General features: G+C 52.2%; 1 protein-coding gene across 2 annotated transcripts in view; it reads left to right on the plus strand.

Annotated features, from left to right (window-relative positions):
- Positions 1–18508, plus strand: part of SCAMP2 (secretory carrier membrane protein 2) — a 24040-nt gene extending 5532 nt beyond the window's left edge. The window contains exons 2-10 of one of the 2 annotated variants that reach the window (XM_042941402.1): positions 7436–7504; positions 7937–8035; positions 8603–8731; positions 9860–9977; positions 10530–10658; positions 11336–11495; positions 12552–12653; positions 16642–16762; positions 16953–18508. In XM_042941402.1, coding sequence (XP_042797336.1) covers positions 7436–7504; positions 7937–8035; positions 8603–8731; positions 9860–9977; positions 10530–10658; positions 11336–11495; positions 12552–12653; positions 16642–16762; positions 16953–17087 — 1062 coding nt within the window. In that variant the 3' untranslated portion in view covers positions 17088–18508. The remainder of the gene's footprint in view (positions 1–7435; positions 7505–7936; positions 8036–8602; positions 8732–9859; positions 9978–10529; positions 10659–11335; positions 11496–12551; positions 12654–16641; positions 16763–16952) is intronic. The other variant, XM_042941403.1, reaches the window with a different exon arrangement.
- The last annotated feature ends 205 nt before the right edge of the window (positions 18509–18713 follow it).

Here is an 18713-nt window from a genome sequence, read left to right on the forward strand (position 1 = left end):
TCTCTGCCCTCAGCCTCTTTAACACTGGGGCGCTCACCTCCTTCCACCTGTTTTGAGGCTGTGAAGGCTGCAGTTCTGTCCTTTGACTTTGTTCTCACTGTATACCTCTCTGAGTAAGGTTTTCCATTTACACTATAGCCAAGGTGCACAGGGGTCCCATACAGACCAGGTTCGGCCACTGGCCGCTGACAGAATCCAGAGGCAGAGAGACGAGCAGTGGTGGAACAAGAAAGGAGTTTATTTCAGCAAGACCAACACCGGGAAGACGGCGGACTAGCAGCTCAGACTGTCTCCAAAGTGCCGAAAATACTTCAGGTTTATATAAGGAAAATGTGGGACAGTGGTGGGTGTGTACATGTAGGTGGGCAGTGAAGGTCAAGTCGAGCATAGTCTTGGAGTCAGTCAGGTGTGGGGCCTTGCTGGCTCAGGGCAGTTCTTGTTGCTTGAGGGGGTAATTTCAGTTCCCTGTTCTCATCAGGGGATGCTCTGCCCTTAGGGTCTTCAGCCTGAGCGCAGAGACCAACTGGAAAGAAGAACCCAACTAGAAAGCGTGAGGTCACAATGGAGGCAACTAAATTCGTCTTTCACTGCGGCTTCAGAATAGCATCCACATCCCAGTGATCCCAGATCTAGAGCTGCTCTAGGGGCTCCTGGCTGGCTCCATTAGTAGGGCATGCAACCCTTTTCTTTTTTTTTTTAAGAACATGCAATTCTTTTTTTTTTTTTTTTTAAGTTTATTTATTTATTTTGAGAGAGGGAGAGACAGCACACACATGAGCAAGCAAGCATGAGCAGGGGCGGGGCAGAGAGAGAGAGAGAGAGAGAGAGAGAATGAATCCCAAGCAGGCACCTCACTGTCAGTGCAGGGCCTGACTTGGGGCTCGATCTCAGAAACCATGAGATCATGACCTGAGCTGAAATCAAGAATTAGATGCTTAACCAACTAAGCCACACAGGTGCCTTGAAACTCTTGCTCTCAGGGTCGTGAGTTGAAGTCCCACTTTGGGCATGGAGCCTACTTTAAAAAAACAAACATGGGGCACCTGCTTTCACACACCCGCTCCTGAAAAGCCTGTTCCTCTCCCGTGATCACTAATCTTGCTCAGGGGTGGCACTGTTCCCCGGTCACCCAAGTTAGCCACTGAGTTCCTCAACTTCCCTTCCCCTCCCCCTTTCTTGCCCTAGAGAGTGGCTGAGCCCGTGGCATCTACCTGAGCAGGGCCTCTGGAGTCTGTCGCCTCTTCTCCACCCCCAGTTATCATGCTTTTAGTTCAGTCCTCACCATCACCCCTGTGGACTGTGGCCCCGGCCAGTCCTCCCTCCCCTCTCACTGTGCTCTCCTCACCGTGGCAGAGATGACAGTCTCTAGTTGTCCTCCACCTCTCATGGGTGGAGTCCAAACTCCTGCTGTCTGGCCAACCCTTTGTTCAGGCTGGTTCCTTGGCACTCCTGGCTTCTGTCTCTCTTCACTGCACGGCCCCCGGAACCTTCTGCATAGAGGCCACTTTTCAGCAACAGACCTCAGTGGTGGAAACCTGAGTAAGGTAAAAGGGCCCAGAGTGACCACTGGGCTGTATGCAAACAGGCTCATTAGGCGACCCACCTCAAAATAGCCATTAGTCCTGGCTGACCAATGGACTACTGACAATTGGCTACAGGTACCGAAAAGGAATATTTTGTGCATTCCCATACCTCCTCACCTTCCCCCCATAACTCCAGCCCCCAGCACTGCCTCTTGACAGTCTCTCCTTTGCTGTCCTGCCCGCTGCTCCCTTGCAGTGTTTTCAATAAACTTCTGTGTCCTTTGTCCTCCTGTCTTGGGTGAATTCCGGCCTCCACCCTATTGAGTTGCCCCACATCCTGTGCCCTGAACACATAGAGGTGTGTTTGCCTTTGCACATGTTGCTTTTTTTTTTTTTTTTTAATGTTTATTCATTTATTTTGAGAGAAAGCACAAGCAGGTGAGGGGCAGAGAGGAGAGCCAGAATCTCACGCAGGTTCTGTGTCATCAGTGCAGAGCCCAGTGTGGGGCTTGAACCCACAAACTGTAAGATCATGACCTGAGCCAGGTGCTTAACTGACTGAGGCACCCAGGCGCCCCACAGTGCTGCTCTTGCCTCCCTCCTTAGTTCTTGCTAAACTTTTGTCCTCTCTCAGGATGCAACTCAGGTGCCATCTCCGTGAAGCCTACCCTGACTCCCAGACAGCTTAGTCCCTCCCTCCTCTGTGAAGCCCTCCCATCGGCCCTGGCCCTGCACTAGTCACGTGCTGTCACTTCCTGCCTTGGCTTCTTGTTCTCTGTCCTGTCCACTTCTTGAGGGCAGGAACCAAGGCTTTTTGGTCAGGGTCCTAGCCCCGCACTTGGCGTGGGACGGTTCGCCTAGGGAGTAAACGAAGGTGGAAGGAGATGACAAGTGTCTCAGTTTGACCAAGGACAGGCTGCTGCCAGGGGTGCTGGCACCAGGTCCGGGAGGGCCTCGGGCGCCAGGCCAGGTGGGTCAGCCTCACTTTTCTGGGCCACTGTGTCCATCACTGCTGTGGCAAGGAGAGAGGCCTGGGTGCACGTTGCTCATTTGATGGGTCCTCAGGCTCTTTTTAAAAATGTGTGGGTATGTGTGCTTTTAAGGTAAAAATAACATCACATTGTGGAAAATTCAGAAGACAAAATAGATCATTTGTATTTCTGCCAGTCTTTTGCAACCATTGTTGTTCTGATGTGTTTTCCTGCCAGTCTCTTTTCACATGAATGCTTTTGACAAAATTGTTATGTGGTATTCATATAACAAAGTCTTTTCCATATTGCTGCTCTATGTTTATAGCTGTGGTTATTTATTTATTTTAAAAATAAAGTTTATTTATTTATTTGGAGAGGGGTGGTAGGGGCAGAGAGAGAATCCAAGCAAGCCCATTCTGTCAGCACGGAGCCCGATGTGGGGCTTGAACTCACAAACTGAGAGATTATGACCTTAGCCAAAACTGAGAGTTGGACGCTTAACCAACTGAGCCACGCAGGTGCCCCATAGCTGTGATTTTTAATGGCTGTTCAGGCCATTGAGGGGATGTGTACCAAAACATTCTTGGACTCACTGTCGTTGGACAGTTAAGTCATTTCCTGATTTTTTACCTCCTATTGTAAGCACTGGTGCAATAAATCTCTTTGTAGGTACAGATTTTTACATATTTGTGTCATATTTCCTTAGGATGGATTTTCAGGTAAGAGAGTACCGAGGTTATCTGTGGCTCTTTTTACTTGGGACCTAGCCACTTGGTTGGGGGATGATTGCTCTCTTTTGTCCTATGACACACAGCCTTGTCTCCAAAGCAAATAGGACTTCCCAAGAGTTCCAAAGTATTGGTAACTCTGCCTCCCAGAGAGAATGGCCGAGTTTTTTTAGCTCATGAGGTATTTATTTAATGTGTTTATTTGGAGCCTGAAATAAACCCCACACTGGGAGCTTGGGTGGAGTGTAGGAGGCGAAAGCAAGAAAGAGTCACAGCTCAAGCACAGCCGACACCTGTGACATGGAAAGTGATTGCCAAACTGGAAACGAATGTGTTTTTCAAGGCCCTTCCCGGCAGAGCTCCAGCGCCTGCCTCTTTTCCTCTGGGTCCTCACACCCCAGCCACACGAAGGGTTCCCCTGCCCCAGCAGTGGTGAGCCTCTCCTCCGCTCCCTGGCCTCCCTTCCCCTCTTTTTCACTCTGCCCTGGGCTCTTGTACTATGTGCACGTGTCTCTGCGACAGTCATCCGCTCCAGAAGGTCAAGAGCTGCATCCTGTTGATCTTGGTTTGTCACTCACACTGTTTGTGACTCTTCCCAGAGTGAAAAGAACCGAGTGCAGGAGCATTTTTTTTGTTATATATTCAGTAAAGGGCATTAGCCAGGCTCAGTCCTTTGTGTACCAGGGGGGTTTTGGGTTACCTCTCTGTAGGTGAAACTTAGCTCTCGCCATCCTTTGAAATGACTACTTGACCCACTTCCGAGCCAGCTGATGCTTAGTGGGAAAGAAGCTTGCTGCTGTTGACTCGTTACTTGTGACTCAGAGTAGAAGCTGAGGGTCTTCATTCAGACCAGTCAGTGTGGTCCTTAGTGCAAGACTCGCTGCATGTCTCCTAACACAGGTGTTCCCCCAAGGACTTCCCTGAAGTCCAGGAATAAAAAACTGAGCAGAAGTAGTTGTCTTGGTCACTCATGGTGTCCCGTCAGTGTTCCTCAGGAGGGGGCTTCATTCATTCAACCACACATTGAGCACCTTCCGTTTGTCAAGTGCCCCAGGCTTTGGGGGTACACTGCTGAACAAGGTAGACCCTCACCTTGCCCACTCGTGTCCCTGGATACAGACAACTTGAATTCAGAATCTGGCTCAGCTACCACCCCTGGGATCTTGGACAAGCCACTTCCCCTCTCTGAGGCGGGGCTTTCTCCAGCTGCAATCTAAAAAGACATCCCTCACGGGGTGGTCATGAGGTTGAATGAGGGGACACCTCAGCTGAGCCACAGGGTTCAGAAGCTGGTTGAAGTGACGATTTATCTCTGTTCTTTCAAGGATGGAATAGAACCAGGATTATTCTAGATGCACAGGAGAGAAGTCAAGTCATTTCAGACAGTGGATGCCTTAGGGCACTGGGCCTTAATTCTTTTGAAGAACCAGGTTGAGGAAAGCTGGTAGAACCTTCTTTTCTGACAACTCGACACAGTGGCCGGTTCTGGGGTGACTAGAACTTCAAAATCGCATCATTGTATAAGGACACTCAGTAAATGTCAGCTCCCTTCCTCTTTCACCAGGCCTGAGCTTCTCATCTTTCAGAAAGCACCCAGGTCTCCCAGAATGTTCCAGGACCGTCTTCCGAGGCAGGGTGCTTGTGGGCCCTGGGGCTGCCACAGTGATGCAGGTACCCTCCAGCTTTGGGGCAGTATCACCCAGAGAAAGTAGAGGAGAGCATGTGGCACATACTGTCAAATACTGTTTGACTTTCTGCTCTGCATCGGCCCTTCCGCAAGCACTAGGAGCCAGAAGTATGAACTTGAGAGAGAAGCATCTGGCTGTGGAGGTTACAGCATGCTGGTGGAGACAGTATTTGTTTATGGCAAGTCTGGTGAGGGGTAAAGGACCAAGCTTTAAGACTTTAGAAAAAGGAGAGATCACTATGGACAGTGTAGTCAGCTTGCCCACCCCCAGAATCCTCTTCTGGCTGACCTTGGTAAAGAAAATGACATCTCTGCATGGGTCTGAAGGTTGCCTGTTAAATGCACGCACCTCAGCCAGACATGTGGGTCAGCGCCCGAAACAGCTACCAGAGCCACCCCTCTGTCTTCTGTCCTGTGACACACACTCAGGTAACCAGTTCCTTGCATGGTGGATCTGATTTCAGTGACTTCAGCTCACTCACTGTGCTGTGGCTTGGTGTTTGCTGAGTCAGAAAGGGGAATGGAACCTGAGCTCCAGATCTTCCTTGTGGAAAGTGAGCCCAGTAATTCTGGGAGAAATCATTCAGCCAATAAATAACCTCAAGGCCAGTTCCTCCATCTCAGGTGGCCTTCTGAACCTCACCTTGTCCCTTTAAGTTTCAGGGGCCACCGGGCAGGAATGCTGTCCAGCAGAATGGACATAGCCACATTGCCTCCTTGCGGAGGAAATTGGGTGGGGGTCCAGAGATGAGGTACGTCTAGAGAGAAGTGAGTTGGGGCTCTGGGCCCAGGGGCCAGCCAGCCACAGTCTCACTCTTCAGGAACTGGAGACTCAGGTGGGAAGATGAGAGTTAGTATGTGTGAAAAACATCAGAGAACATGCTCACTGCTGACATTCTGTGAATGTACAGAAGAGGGAGCCAGCCATCTTGAGACCTGGGACAAGAACGGCACCACAGTAGGATCTGTTTCCACATCTAAAGAATTGAGGGGGTTGTTCCCTGAGGGTCTGTCTAATGTTAATATTGTGTTTGAGAATCCAGTCTGTGGATTCTTGGTGGAGGTGAGGCCAGGACAGCAGGATGGGAGCCTGTGGACCAGAAGTGAGGGATGGGGGTTAGGTACACAGAGCGGGGCCTAGGGGAGGCCTTGTAACCTGGGTCTTGGCAGAGTCCAGCCGTGGTGTGCCCAGCCTTCACAGCTGCTCCTCCCAGAGCCCAGGCATCGCTGTGGAGCTGGACTTGAGCTATTACCTATTACGTACAGGGAAGGGGAAAGGATGATGGAGTGCTGGGAGGGGGTGACATGAGGCCAAGTGGCCCCAGGCCATCAGGGAGGTGCTCGGTGGAGGAGATGACAGGAAGTGCTGTGCAGGCCCTAGGCGGGAGGGCTGGCCTTGGAAGAGGTCAGATGGAGAAGGGAAAATTGAAGACTCAGGGAAAGACTGCGTTCTGAAGGACATTTTTGCATTTTCTTGAGGGGAAAAAAAAATGAACCCAAAAACATTCTCTCCGCTTTTCATCTGAGCCCTTCATGCCTCTGTTCTTAGCAAGTGTGCCTGATTTAACAAAATCAGTACTGGCAGCCCGCAGTGTGTTTTTGTTCCAGAACCTTAAACCATCCTTTAAAAAATAAGAGGAGAGTGTGCCTGAGTGGCTCAGTCGGTTAAGTGTCCGACTCTTGATTTCGGTTTAGTTCATGATCTCATGGTTTGTGAGTTTGAGCCCCATGTCAGGCTCTGCACTAACAGTACAGAGCCTGCTTGGGATTCTCTCTCTCTGCCTCTCCCTGTGTGTGCGGGCACAAGCCCACTCTCTCTGTCTCTCCCCCTCTTAAAATAAATAAATGAGCTTAAAAAAAAAATAATAAGGGGCACCTGAGTGGCTCAGTCAGTTAAGTGTCCAACTTTGGCTCAGGTCATGATATTGTAGTGTGCAAGTTCGAGCCCCTCATTGGGCTGTGCATTGCTGGTGCAGAGCTTGCTTGGGATTCTCTTTCTCCCTCTCTCTCTCTGCTCCTTCCCCACTTGCGTGCTGTCCCTCTCTCAAAATAAATAAATAAACTTCTTAAAATAAATAGGAATAAATGCTTTCTGTAAAATAATAAAACAGTACAGCAAGGTTATAAATTAAAAAGTGAGTATTCCTACCACGCACTCCCTCCCCCCCAAACTACTCAGTCCCCGGAGGTAAATACTGTAAACTCTTTTGAATCTGTAAAGGGCACAACAAGGACATGGTAGTGTCTGTTTTGAGGTCTCAGAATGTAAAGCTTGCTCTAGGTCTCTTCTGGGAAGTCATTGGGGCTGAACTCCTTTCCCAGAAAGGGAGAAGAGGTTGCAGCTCTGGTGTGGCAGGGGCTGGGCAGAGGACCCTTTCTGGAGAGGCTTTTCAGGCCACCAGGAAGGGCCTCACCTCAGCCCTGTATCCCTGAGGCCTGCTGGCCTGGGAGGGGCCAAGAGATGGTTCTCTCTTCTCTCCAGTGGCTCATGGCTGTTTTTGTTTGTTTTGCTTTTTACCTTTGCAGGATCCCTCCGTGACCCAGCTGACCAATGCCCCGCAAGGTGGCCTGGCTGAATTCAACCCCTTCTCCGAGGTTGGTGAGCATGCCCTCTTTCTGAGTCCCTGGGTCCCGTGGGTGGTGCCAGGTTTCTGAGGCAAGGAGCCTTGGCAGAGGCAGAGACAGCTCTGAGAAACTGCAGTCCTAACGTGAACTTGGGGTGGGGATAAGGATGAAGAAGTCAGCAGTTCTCCCCTTGGGATTTGTCATCTGGGCCCCTCCGTGAAGAGGACAGGACAGCGCTGAGAAGCTGTGGCTCCAGCAAGGCCAGGGGGGCCAGGTGAAGCATCACATTGCCCAGAGCATGAGGCTCAAAGGCTAAGAATCTGCAGGGCCAGGCTGAGGCCTGCCCCAGAGGGAATGTCCTTCACAGGCAGGGGCACAGCACTCACCCCACTGTGGGTCTGCCCCCGTGTGGCCAACTAGTGGAGCCCTACTCATCTGCCTCCTTTGGTGTGTCCCACGCAGACAAATGCAGCGACAACAGTTCCTGTCACACAGCTCCCTGGGCCCTCACAGCCGGCGGTTCTCCAGCCCTCAGTGGAACCAACCCAGCCAACCCCCCAGGTACTGTTGACAAAAATCCCTTTGCCTCTTTTTTCCTGAGAGGGTAGCACCAGTAGCTGAGCCCTGAGATTGGGGGAGGAGGTGGACAGAGGACCTTAATTCCTGGCTGCCCTTTAAGGGCCCTTTTGATAATCTCTTTGGAGCTGGTCACTTGCACATGGAGGGTCTGCTCAGCCAGCCTATATCCTCACCCCCACCCCATTACCACCACCAAACAATAACCAGGCTAGGGTCGTTGGTGCCTTCAGAGAGAGCATTTGCCTCTGTTGTGCCATTCTGGATCCTCGTGGGGCCTTTGGTTTGTCCTCTCACTCAGGGCCCCGAATCAATCAATCTATCCATCCATTCATCCATTCTCCTGTCCTCCCTCCCTCTGTCTCTCTCTCTTTTCTTTTTTTAGCCTCTTTTATTTCTGCCTTCCTTCCTATTTTCCTTTGTCCCTTCACCAAATACCGTGAATCTTGTCTGCTTTGTGTCTGACACTCGACTCCCCATCACCTCGCCGTCCTGCCCCGTGCGCCTCACCACCCCAATGAACGTGACCCACAGTGGAGTTGTATGTTGCAGCTCCTGCGTAGACAGGCCAGCAGGTTCCTGCCTACCAGATTCCTGGCAGTGAGCGAGCTCTCAGAGAGGCAGATGCTACTAGGAGGAGATAGTATTCTCAGACACAGCTACATGCAAAAGCTTCCGAAGGTAGGCGAAGTGTAGATGAGCATGAGGGAGGGCAAGGCCCAAGCCGGGCTTTGGGCTCTCGTGGGCCCCAAGAGGCTCTCGCCTTCTGACCAGACTTGGGAGGGAAGGCTGAGATGTTCAGCATGGTCCAGGATCGTCCATTCTGGTCCTGCTTTGGCCCCCAGTGCCTGAAATTGACCTGCTAAAGTCAGCCTTGGCTCTTTGGAGAACGCCTTTTGGAGAGAGTGAGAGAGCGAGGGTGTGTGTGTGCACATGCGCGCGTGCACGCGCGCACACATATATACACATATGTCTGGCTTACCGTTCTGCGAGGTGACTGGTCTGATACCTGTTTCCTAAAACGACTGTAGACTTCGGGAATAACCAGGCCCCAACAGCTGTAGCCCCTGGAAGGAGTGGGGCCCTGGGCTGAAACGCCAGGGCCAGCTCTGCTTGGCCTTACGTTCCCTAGGTGCCTCACTCAGAGGCTCTTTCTGGACAGGGGATGAAGCTTGGACTCCGCACGTCATCAAAGCCGGGCAGAGCAGGGCCAAGCCTAGGGGGCTGCGCTGGGGTGTAGCCGGTCACATTTTCAGGTGGACCTCAAAGGGTCAGCTCCTGGGGGTGTGGTGGGGTGGTACTTAAATATGGATCCATGAGGCTCCAGGTGCACGTGATCTGTCCTCACGTGTCCCCTCCGCACTCACTGCTAGCAGGTTGCACTGTTTCCCCTGTGCACACACACCCTCCAGGCTCTTCAGATGAGGTGCAGCTCTCTGGGTTTCTGGCTACAGCTTAGTCTCTTGTGATGCCGTTTTCCCTTCGCTGTTACCCCAGAGGTCAGTGTAACTGAACTTTGCCTGCATTCCAGAATGGGGGAATGTTCTCTCATCTCCAGCTCAGGGGTCTCCCCTTCATCCCTGATCCCAGATTAAGGCTGGTTAACGGCTAAGGGGACAGAGGTGGTGTCCAGGCAGTAGGAGACAGGTCACCTTGGCCTGTCTGTGGTCTCTGGTACCCAAGACAGCATGGAGCTGGGACTGTCTCTCCCTGCATGGGGCAAGGCCCTTCTGACTTTCTGCTCACACTGACGACTGACATTGCCCCTCTGTCTCCCGTGTCCGGCTGCTCCACTTCCGTGCCCCCCAGGCCGTGGCCTCCGCAGCCCAGGCGAGCCTGCTCCGGCAGCAGGAAGAACTGGACAGGAAAGCAGCCGAGCTGGAGCGCAAGGAGCGGGAGCTACAGAACACTGTGGCCAACTTACATGGTAAAGGAGGCTGCCGGGCCCTGGGCTGCCAGGCCTGGCACGGGAGCTCTTCCTGAGCCTGCTTGTCCTGGGGCAGCCCTGGACCCCTGTCGGGCTTTTGATCATCTTAGAGCAGCCCTGGTGCTAGTGCCAGGCAGGGCAGGGAGATGGGGGCCAGGAGACCTGCAGTGTGGACCTAGCGGGTGTGGTTATTTCTGCACTCCTTCCCAGTCCTGAAATTTTTGCTGAAGTAGGGACACTGGTCCTGCAATTCCCCTTCATCTTCACGAAGATGACCCCTTGTGCTTATGGGTTGGTTGTTCATAAAAATAATCACACAGGCCATTTTGCTCTGTTTGTCAGTGCATTTGGGATCTGTTAACCTTGGAGCAGGCTTGTGTGTGTTCGTGTCCCATCACCCTTTTCCCATCCCACTCCCCACCCATGGAGACCCTGAGCCCCACTTGCCGGTGCCCTTCTGGAGCCCTGGTTTGGCCCGTAAACTGCTGGAGTGTGCACCCTGCCATGCTGCTGTGGAGGCTGGGCCTCACCTCGTCGCGTCTTTCTACACAGTGAGAGAGAACAACTGGCCGCCCCTGCCCTTCTGGTGCCCTGTCAAGCCCTGCTTCTATCAGGATTTCTCGGTAGAAATCCCTGCTGACTACCAGCGGATATGCAAGATGCTCTACTATCTCTGGATGTGTGAGTCCCGCCCCGGCCCTCTTGAGCTTACGGGTGAAATGAGGTGTGACTCCAGGGCCCTTTCTGTGCTCTGGCTGCTCCTCCCCGCAGACTCCAACCTTCCTCAGTGCTGGGCCGGGGTAGAAGTTACCTTCTGCCCCCCTAATTGGCCCTCCACAGTCTACTCCCTGTGCTGGGAACCTCCCCAGAAGGGCCAGTTCACACCATGGATCACGTAGAGTGAGACTAATGGGAGGCTTCAGAGTTCCTGTGGGGCTCGTTGCATTAAAAGGCCACCCTTAGGTGAAGGCCTCCCTCTACACAAGTAGCCCAGCTGCTCCCTGTAGCTCCAGTGTGGGCCATCTAGGGACAGGGACAGGAGTCTCCAAGGGCTTCTTTCCCTCAAGGATCAGCCCTTGAGTCTGCACCTTCCTTTCACTGCCACTCCCCACCCCCATCATATATCTGGGCCGTCCCTTCACCTCTTAGGAACGTGGTTTGGTCCCTGGTTTTGCTGCCCCAGAAAATCAGGATCTGGGAGCTCACTGCACCTAGGTGCAGACGAAGGTCCTGTAGTATTTCTGCAGCTCCCCTCACTGTATGGACCTCATGTCCTCCCAGGGGGTGGTTCACCATGCCTGGGAATCCTTCAGTCACCTTGGCACGAGCCCATATCTCTCTCTCCTCCCCATCTCCAGTGCACTCGGTGACTCTGTTTCTGAACCTGCTTGCCTGCCTCGCCTGGTTCTTAGTTGACAGCACCAACGGAGTGAACTTTGGCCTTTCGATCCTGTGGTTTATCATCTTCACCCCCTGTGCCTTCCTGTGTTGGTACCGACCCATCTATAAAGCCTTCAGGTGAGTGGGGCTTGGACAAGGGGTCAAGTGTATGACTGGCATCCCAGGTAGCAGGCCAAGGGCCTTAAGCCTAGGGGCCCCATCCTAGTCTTAGAGCAGAATAGGTTGGTGGGGAAATCCACTTTCCCATTCCCACCCACAGTGAGAGCAGACACGGATCAGGAGCCATTTTCCTAAGTTGTTGTGCCTGGGGTCTGCTCTGGACACTGTCCTTGGGTTAGGCATGGGAGATCTAGGGAGGGGTCTGCAGCTCTTCCCTGTGTTCTCACTGCTCCCATTCTGTCTGGTGCATTAGGATTTCAGATGCTGGGTAGAGGGAGGGGCTGCTCAACCCCCTTCTGAAGCATTAGCTACTCTCAGAAAGTCTGACTTTGATAAGCTCTCCATGGCTTATCACTCCAGGCTCTCTTGAGCCTGCTGAGTGCCAAAGCAGTTGACCTAGAATAAATACTGTGGACCTGAGTGGAGCTACCTCACAGACCCCTAGGGCTTGTGCAGTTGTGCCTCGGAGTTGATGCTTTCAGGCCTGGGAGCCTATCAGGCCCCGGGAAGTTGGGGGGCAATGGCTGAACCCTCCCATGTACTCTGCAGAGGAGACCTGCGGCCTCAATCTATTCTAGCCCTCAAGGACATGGAGCTGGAGGTCTGGTCTAGGGTTCTGTGCTCCCCAAATACCTTTTCTTCCACCCAGGCCTACAGTTTTATTATTAGATATTTATACCTTTGGCTTAGATTTCCTTGCCTTCTATGAAATGCAAACACATACACCAGGAAATGGACTGTTATTGTTTTTTTGAGTGAGCAACTTTATTAGCTCTTTGAGTAAGGGGTCAAGCATTGACCCCTTAAACTGGAAGGCAAGGAGGGGCAAGCCTGTTTTGATTATGGTTGTGGGTGTCTGTGTCCTTATGGACAATGTGGCTGGTCCCCTGGAGCTGTCTGTGCTCCCATCCTGCCTCCTGGCTCCTAATGAGGACCGATGCCATGCCAAGTGAGGAACCTGAGGAATGAGCCCCAAGCCCTCTTGTGACTTTGGATTTCCCCCTCTCTCCACAGGTCTGACAACTCTTTCAGCTTCTTTGTATTCTTCTTCGTATTTTTTTGTCAAATAGGGATCTACATCATCCAACTGGTTGGCATCCCTGGCCTGGGGGACAGGTGAGACCTGGGGCAGCACGATGGAATTACATTTTAGAGGTGGCTTGGCCTCTCTCGCTCTGCTATCCTCATTGCCAGAGGGCCCTCGCAGATGACCCGTCTTCTACCCTAGCCGGGAGAGGGGTTGGGTGGACTTGCATCTGCCTCCGTGCACCGCCCCCAGTTCTTCACCGCTCACCAACTCACTGCCTTGCCTCATCTACCACTTTCTGGGGCGTTGTAAGTGGACTTGCCCTGAGTCCTTAGGCTACCTGGCCTAAGTCCTATGGAGGACTGCATTTATTCCTTTTCTCCGGCCACGCCCTCCCAGAGGCTAGGGCTACTTCTCCAGGCCCCAGACAAGCTCTTGGATTTGGGCAGCTGCTGACAGATGCCCTGGCTTTTGCACACTCTGTGCTGTGACTTTTCCCAGAGGCCCTGTAATGTCAGGAGATGGAGCCCTAGCCTCTCTCCTGGATTGCCTCCTTCTTGCTTTGAGCGTATAACTGGCTTGAGTTTCCTGGGCGCTGTAGTCCTCAGTTCAGAATTAGCCTTAGAAAGAAAACCTGATGGCTGATGTTTTCCTTTCCGCCCCAGTGCACAGGGAACATCACAGAATGGTCAGGCTGACGCTTGGCTGAAAGCCTGGGCCTGGAAGGGCTGCACTATTTTGGTCCCCTTCCTCCAGTGCAGCTGATCCAGAGAGGAGGGAGGGGCTGACTCACCTTGCACTCCGAGCACGTCCCCGCTGCCCTCCCACCACCCCTCTTCCCTCTCACCTTGCTGTTTCTTTTTTAAAAAAAAATTTTTTTTTTTAACGTTTATTTATTTTTTAAGAGACAGAGAGTGAGCAGGGGAGGGACAGAGAGAGAGGGAGTCACAGAGTCCAAAGGAGGCTCCAGGCTCTGAGCTACCAGCACAGAGTCCGACCTGGGGCTCGAATTCAGTAATGGTGAGATCATGACCTGAGCTGAAGTTGGATGCTTAACTGAGCCACCCGGGCGCCCCTCACCTTGCTGTTTCTAATCTGGCCCTTTTCTCTTTGATTGGTGACCCGGTTTCATTACTCACTACTCTTAGTGAGATCCTGGAAGACAGGCTGTGGCCTAACTGCTGTTTGCTTCTAGACTCGGAGTCAGAAGGCTTGAGTTCTGGTCCAGACTCCCCTCCGCCGCCCCCCTGCCCCCATGACCTGCCTGGGCTTCCCTCTCGAGCCCTGCAGCCCCCAGTTTCCCAGTGCCTTCCTCACCTCCCCTCCGGCCCCCCACAGCTGGGTGGATGTAATCCTCCTTTCTTGTTACTGATTGTGAAATACCCATAACATTTGTTTTATTTACTACTTAAACCGTCTTAAAGCAGAACATTCAGTGGTGTGTAGTAGATCCACAGTGTTGTGCAGCCCTCACTACTGTCTAGTTCCAGGAAACGCTATATCACCCCAAAGGAAAACGCCATACTTAATCCCTCCTTCCCCGAGCCCCTGGCAGCTGTTAAGCTGCTGTCTGTCTCTGGATCAGCCTATTCTGGACATTTCATATAAATGGAACCATACAGTAGGTGGCTTTTTGTGTTTGGCTTCTCTCAGCATAATGTTTTTTTCTTTTTTAAAATTTTTTTAAGTTTTTTTTAATGTTTATTTATTTTTGAGACAGAGAGAGACAGAGCATGAGCGGGGGAGGGGCAGAGAGAGAGGGAGACACAGAATCTGAAACAGGCTCCAGGCTCCGAGCGGTCAGCACAGAGCCCGACGCGGGGCTCGAACCCACGGACCGCGAGATCGTGACCTGAGCCGAAGTCGGACGCTTAACCGACTGAGCCACCCAGGCGCCCCTCAGCATAATGTTTTTAAGGCTCATGTTGTAACATGGATTAGTATTTCATCCCTTTTTATGGCTGAATCATATCCCATCCATCTGCTTATGCACTCATCAATTGATAGACCCTGGGGTTTTTCCACCTTTTTGCTGTTGTGAATACTGCTGCTATGAACGTTTTTGTACGAGCTGTTGAACACCTATTTTCAGTTCTTTTGAGTATGTACGTAGGAGTGGAATTGCGGGGTCAGATGGAAGTCTGTACCATTCTGTACATGTACAAGTCTGTACCATGTCTGTACACACATGGTGGTGTGTGAGGGCTCTGGTTTTTCCACATTCTCACCAACTCTGGTTTGGTTTGGTTTTTTTCCCAGCCTAGAGGTAAGATACCTCACTGTTTTTTGTTTTGTTTTGTTTTTGTTTTTAAACTTTAACATTTATTTTTGAGAGAGACAGCACGGGTTGGGGAGGGGCAGAGAAAGGGAGACATGGAATCTGAAGCAGGCTCCAGGCTCTGAGCTGTCAGCATGGAGCCCAACACAGGGCTCAAACCCATGGACCTTGAGATCATGACCTGAGCCGAAGTTGGCACTTAACCAACTGAGCCACCCAGGCACCCCCTCACTGTTTTTTGATTGACATTTCCTGAATGACTAATGATGTTGGCCATTTGTGTATCTTTGGAGAAATGTCTATTCAAGTCTTTCTCTAGTAATTGGGCTGTCTTTTTGTTGTTGACTTCTTTATATAGTCTGGATACCAGCTCCGTATCAGATATGTAGTGAACACATTTTCTCCCCCCTGTGTATTATTTTTCTCATTCTTGTGATAGTGTCCTTTGACGCACAAAGTTTTTTGTTTTTAAAAAAAAAATTTTTTTTTTTACATTTATTTATTTTTGAGAGACAGAGAGAGAGCATGAGCAGGGAGGGCAGAGAGAGAGGGAGACACAGAATCTGAAGCAGGCTCCAGGCTCTGAACTGTCAGTACAGAGCCTGACGCGGGGCTCGAACTCAACATGAGGTCATGACCTGAGCTGAAGTCAGACGCTCAACCCACTGAGCCACCCAGGCGCCCCTTTTGTTTGTTTGTTTTTTAATGTTTTTTTTTTTTTATTTTTGCGACAGAGAGAGACAGAGCATGAGCAGGGGAGGGGCAGAGAGAGAGAGGGAGACACAGAATTGGAAGCAGGCTCCAGGCTCTGAGCTGTCAGCACAGAGCCCGATGCGGGGCTCGAACCCACAGACTGTGAGATCATGACCTGAGCTGAAGTCGGATGCTTAACCGACTGAGCCACCCAGGCGCCCCGTAAAGTTTATTTATTTTGAGAGAGAGAGGGAGCCGGGAAGGGGCAGAGAGAGGGAGAGACAGAATCTCAAGCAGGCTCTGCACCGCCAACACAGAGCCCAACGCAGGGCTCAAACTCCTGAATCATGAGATCGTGACCTGAGTCAAGACCAAGAATCAGCCGCTTAACCGACTGAGCCACCCAGGCGCCCCAGGTCTCTGATCCATCTGGAGTTAATTTTTGCGTATGGTTGAAGTGAAGGACCAGCTTCATTGTTTTCCATGTGGATTCTTTCCCCATTTACTGGTCTTGGCATCCCTGTCAAAAATCAGTTGATGATAGAATTATCAGTTTGTTTCTGGACTCTCAGTTCTATTCCATTGATCTGTATGTCTGTCCTTATACCAGTACTGCACTATTTTGAGAACTGTGGCTTTGTGGTAAGTTCTTATTTAATTCAGGCAGTGTGAGGATATCCCCTTTTATAGATAAGGACACTGGGGCCAGGAAGGTGATGCTGGAGGCAGAGGGGCTGCCCTGGGCCCCAGCAGGAGGAGCTGAGGTGACAGGATGAATGCGATGGCTTGGCCAGTGGTCCTCCTTCCCAGAGGGGGGCCTTGGAAGCAAGCAGCCAGGCTTTCCACGTCCCCTAGAAGAGCAGGAAAAGGCCCTCCCCCATGCTACTCCTGACTGTGAGGGCTGTGTGGGGCCCTTCCCTTCAGCCTTCACAGAGGCCTGGCCTCTCCCAGGCCAAGGGCTCGTGGCCCCCTGGGCTCTGTGCTGGAGGGAGGTGCCTGGGTGGTGGCTGGTCAGCATACAGCGGCCACTTAGAGAAGAACACCTCACAGGGACCTCTGGGGCCCATTCCCACTGTGTCCCTTCTGGCCGCCTCCTCCCTTTGCAGTGGTTGGATCGCAGCCCTGTCTACACTGAAGAAAGACCACTTGGCTGTGTCAATCATCATGATGGTGGTGGCTGGCTTCTTCACCCTATGTGCCGTGCTCTCACTCTTCCTTCTGAAGCGGGTGAGTGCTGGGTGCTGGCCCAACAGCAGCCCAAGGAAGCCGGCACCCCTCTCCTGCCTTTGCCTCGAGCCCATCACTAGAGCATTTGGGCTTCCCGGGTCCCAGAGGTCCAGCGGCTGTCACCAAGGCTCTGGATGGGAGGTCAGGTGGGACTCCAGGGCGGCCTTCTCACCCCAGCCTCTTTCCCCAGGTGCACTCCCTATACCGCCGGACGGGGGCCAGTTTCCAGCAGGCCCAGGAGGAGTTTTCCCAGGGCATCTTCAGCAACAGGACCTTCCGCAGCGCTGCCTCAAATGCTGCCCGAGGAGCCTTCCAGGGGAACTAGTCCCCCTGACTGTCCTTCCTCTGCCCCAGCCTTTTCTCTTGCCTGCCTTCTAGCTGCACTTTCCGTGGGTGCCTTAAACAGTGGTTATGCCCAGCACAGACCGGGGGAGGGTCTTGCCGGAGTTCTTCCTCCTTCCTCAGCAACCAGCTCTCCGTTCTGCTCGAGAAGGGGAGGGAGGGACAGGGACTTATTTTTTACATAACAGGAAAAAAACAAAAACAAAAACAAAACAAAACAGTCTTTCCTTCTCTGGTGGTAGTTTGGTAGGATTCGAAGCTGTGGGACTGAAGTTCACTTCCCCGTACCCACGCACATACACGTACGTACTTGGGATCAGCCACTGACCTGGGCCCATCCCAGGTGGAGTCTTACTTCTCCAGGGTCCTGGGACTTCACTTCTCCCCTAGCAGGCCTGGCCCAAATATGGCTCCACACAAAAAGCCTGTGGCTTCCACAGTCCTTCCTTTCCTTCCCTCCCAGGCTTGGGGTAGTCTCCCAAGGGCTGCCCTTTAGGTGAACTGCAGTCCAGGTGGATGGCAGGCTCTGTTCCCCAGATCACTCTGGGGTGGTCTCTGGGCTTCCAGAGCCTCTGGCGTGGTCGCCCCAGGCTCTTCCCTGCCTTAACGTTTCTCACAGATTCATAGACCTTTAGTGCCCCCTGCACCTTCCTGGTATGGGCAGCGCCTGTGCCCTCTGGGGCCCTCTCTGAGCTCTTCCCTTTTTAGACTTACTGAATGTGCAATGGGATTGTTGGGATGTGGGAGTGGGGTGGGGAGGGGAGGGATAAAAGACATTGGCCCCAAGTTGTCTTGCCCAGCCTTTGGCAGTTTTCTAGGAGGGTGGAGTCTGGTTGTACTGGTGTGGTTTGGCCCTGTTTGTTTGATTTCCTCTCCTCCTGAGGGATAGCAGCCCTTTACCATGGCCTCAGATTCTACTCTACTCTGCCTTCCACTATCAGCAATAAGTCGTCTGTATGACTCTTAGGGAGGGCAGGAAGAATCAGTCCAGAACTGTACCCCTTCATGCTGGACTGATGAGCCATTTTTTCTGAGGGTTCCAGGCTCCATACCCTGAGTAGAACCTAGGTCACCTTTCACTGTTCCTGGGGATTCCTCAGGTGTGTCAGTGTGATGGGCACCTGGGAGTCCCCAGGTAAAACCTGTACCCTGTCCTCCAAAGGCTGTAGGGGTGGGTGTGTGGACTGAGGGAACCTCTCAAAAAGCTGGCCAATTGCCTGCCTCTGGAACCTGGATCCCATCCCGAGGCAGCCTGCAAACGGCCAGCTCACCAGCCCCAGAGCCACTGAATGATAGTGGCAGTGACCAAGGTTTTGTAAACTTTCTGGTGTTTTTTTCTTCATGTATAAATGTATATGTTATGTCTCAATTTTTGTGCTTTAAATAAAAATGACATTTTCAGACAACACCGGTCCTAATGTCTTGTGGACTTCGGAGGATGGGGGTGGCCTACGGACCCTGAATGGAGCTGCTCCAGTGATGAGGGGACAGTTAAGATTCTGCGATTCTGCATCTGGCCACCCTGTTCTGGCTGGTCTAGGAGGGGCCAAACCCCTTCCTGAGACTATTGGTCTCTTCCAAAGGCACCTTCTTGTCCCAGTACCTCTAG

This window comes from Panthera leo, chromosome B3 (assembly GCF_018350215.1).
Source record: "Panthera leo isolate Ple1 chromosome B3, P.leo_Ple1_pat1.1, whole genome shotgun sequence".
Lineage (NCBI taxonomy): Eukaryota > Metazoa > Chordata > Mammalia > Carnivora > Felidae > Panthera > Panthera leo.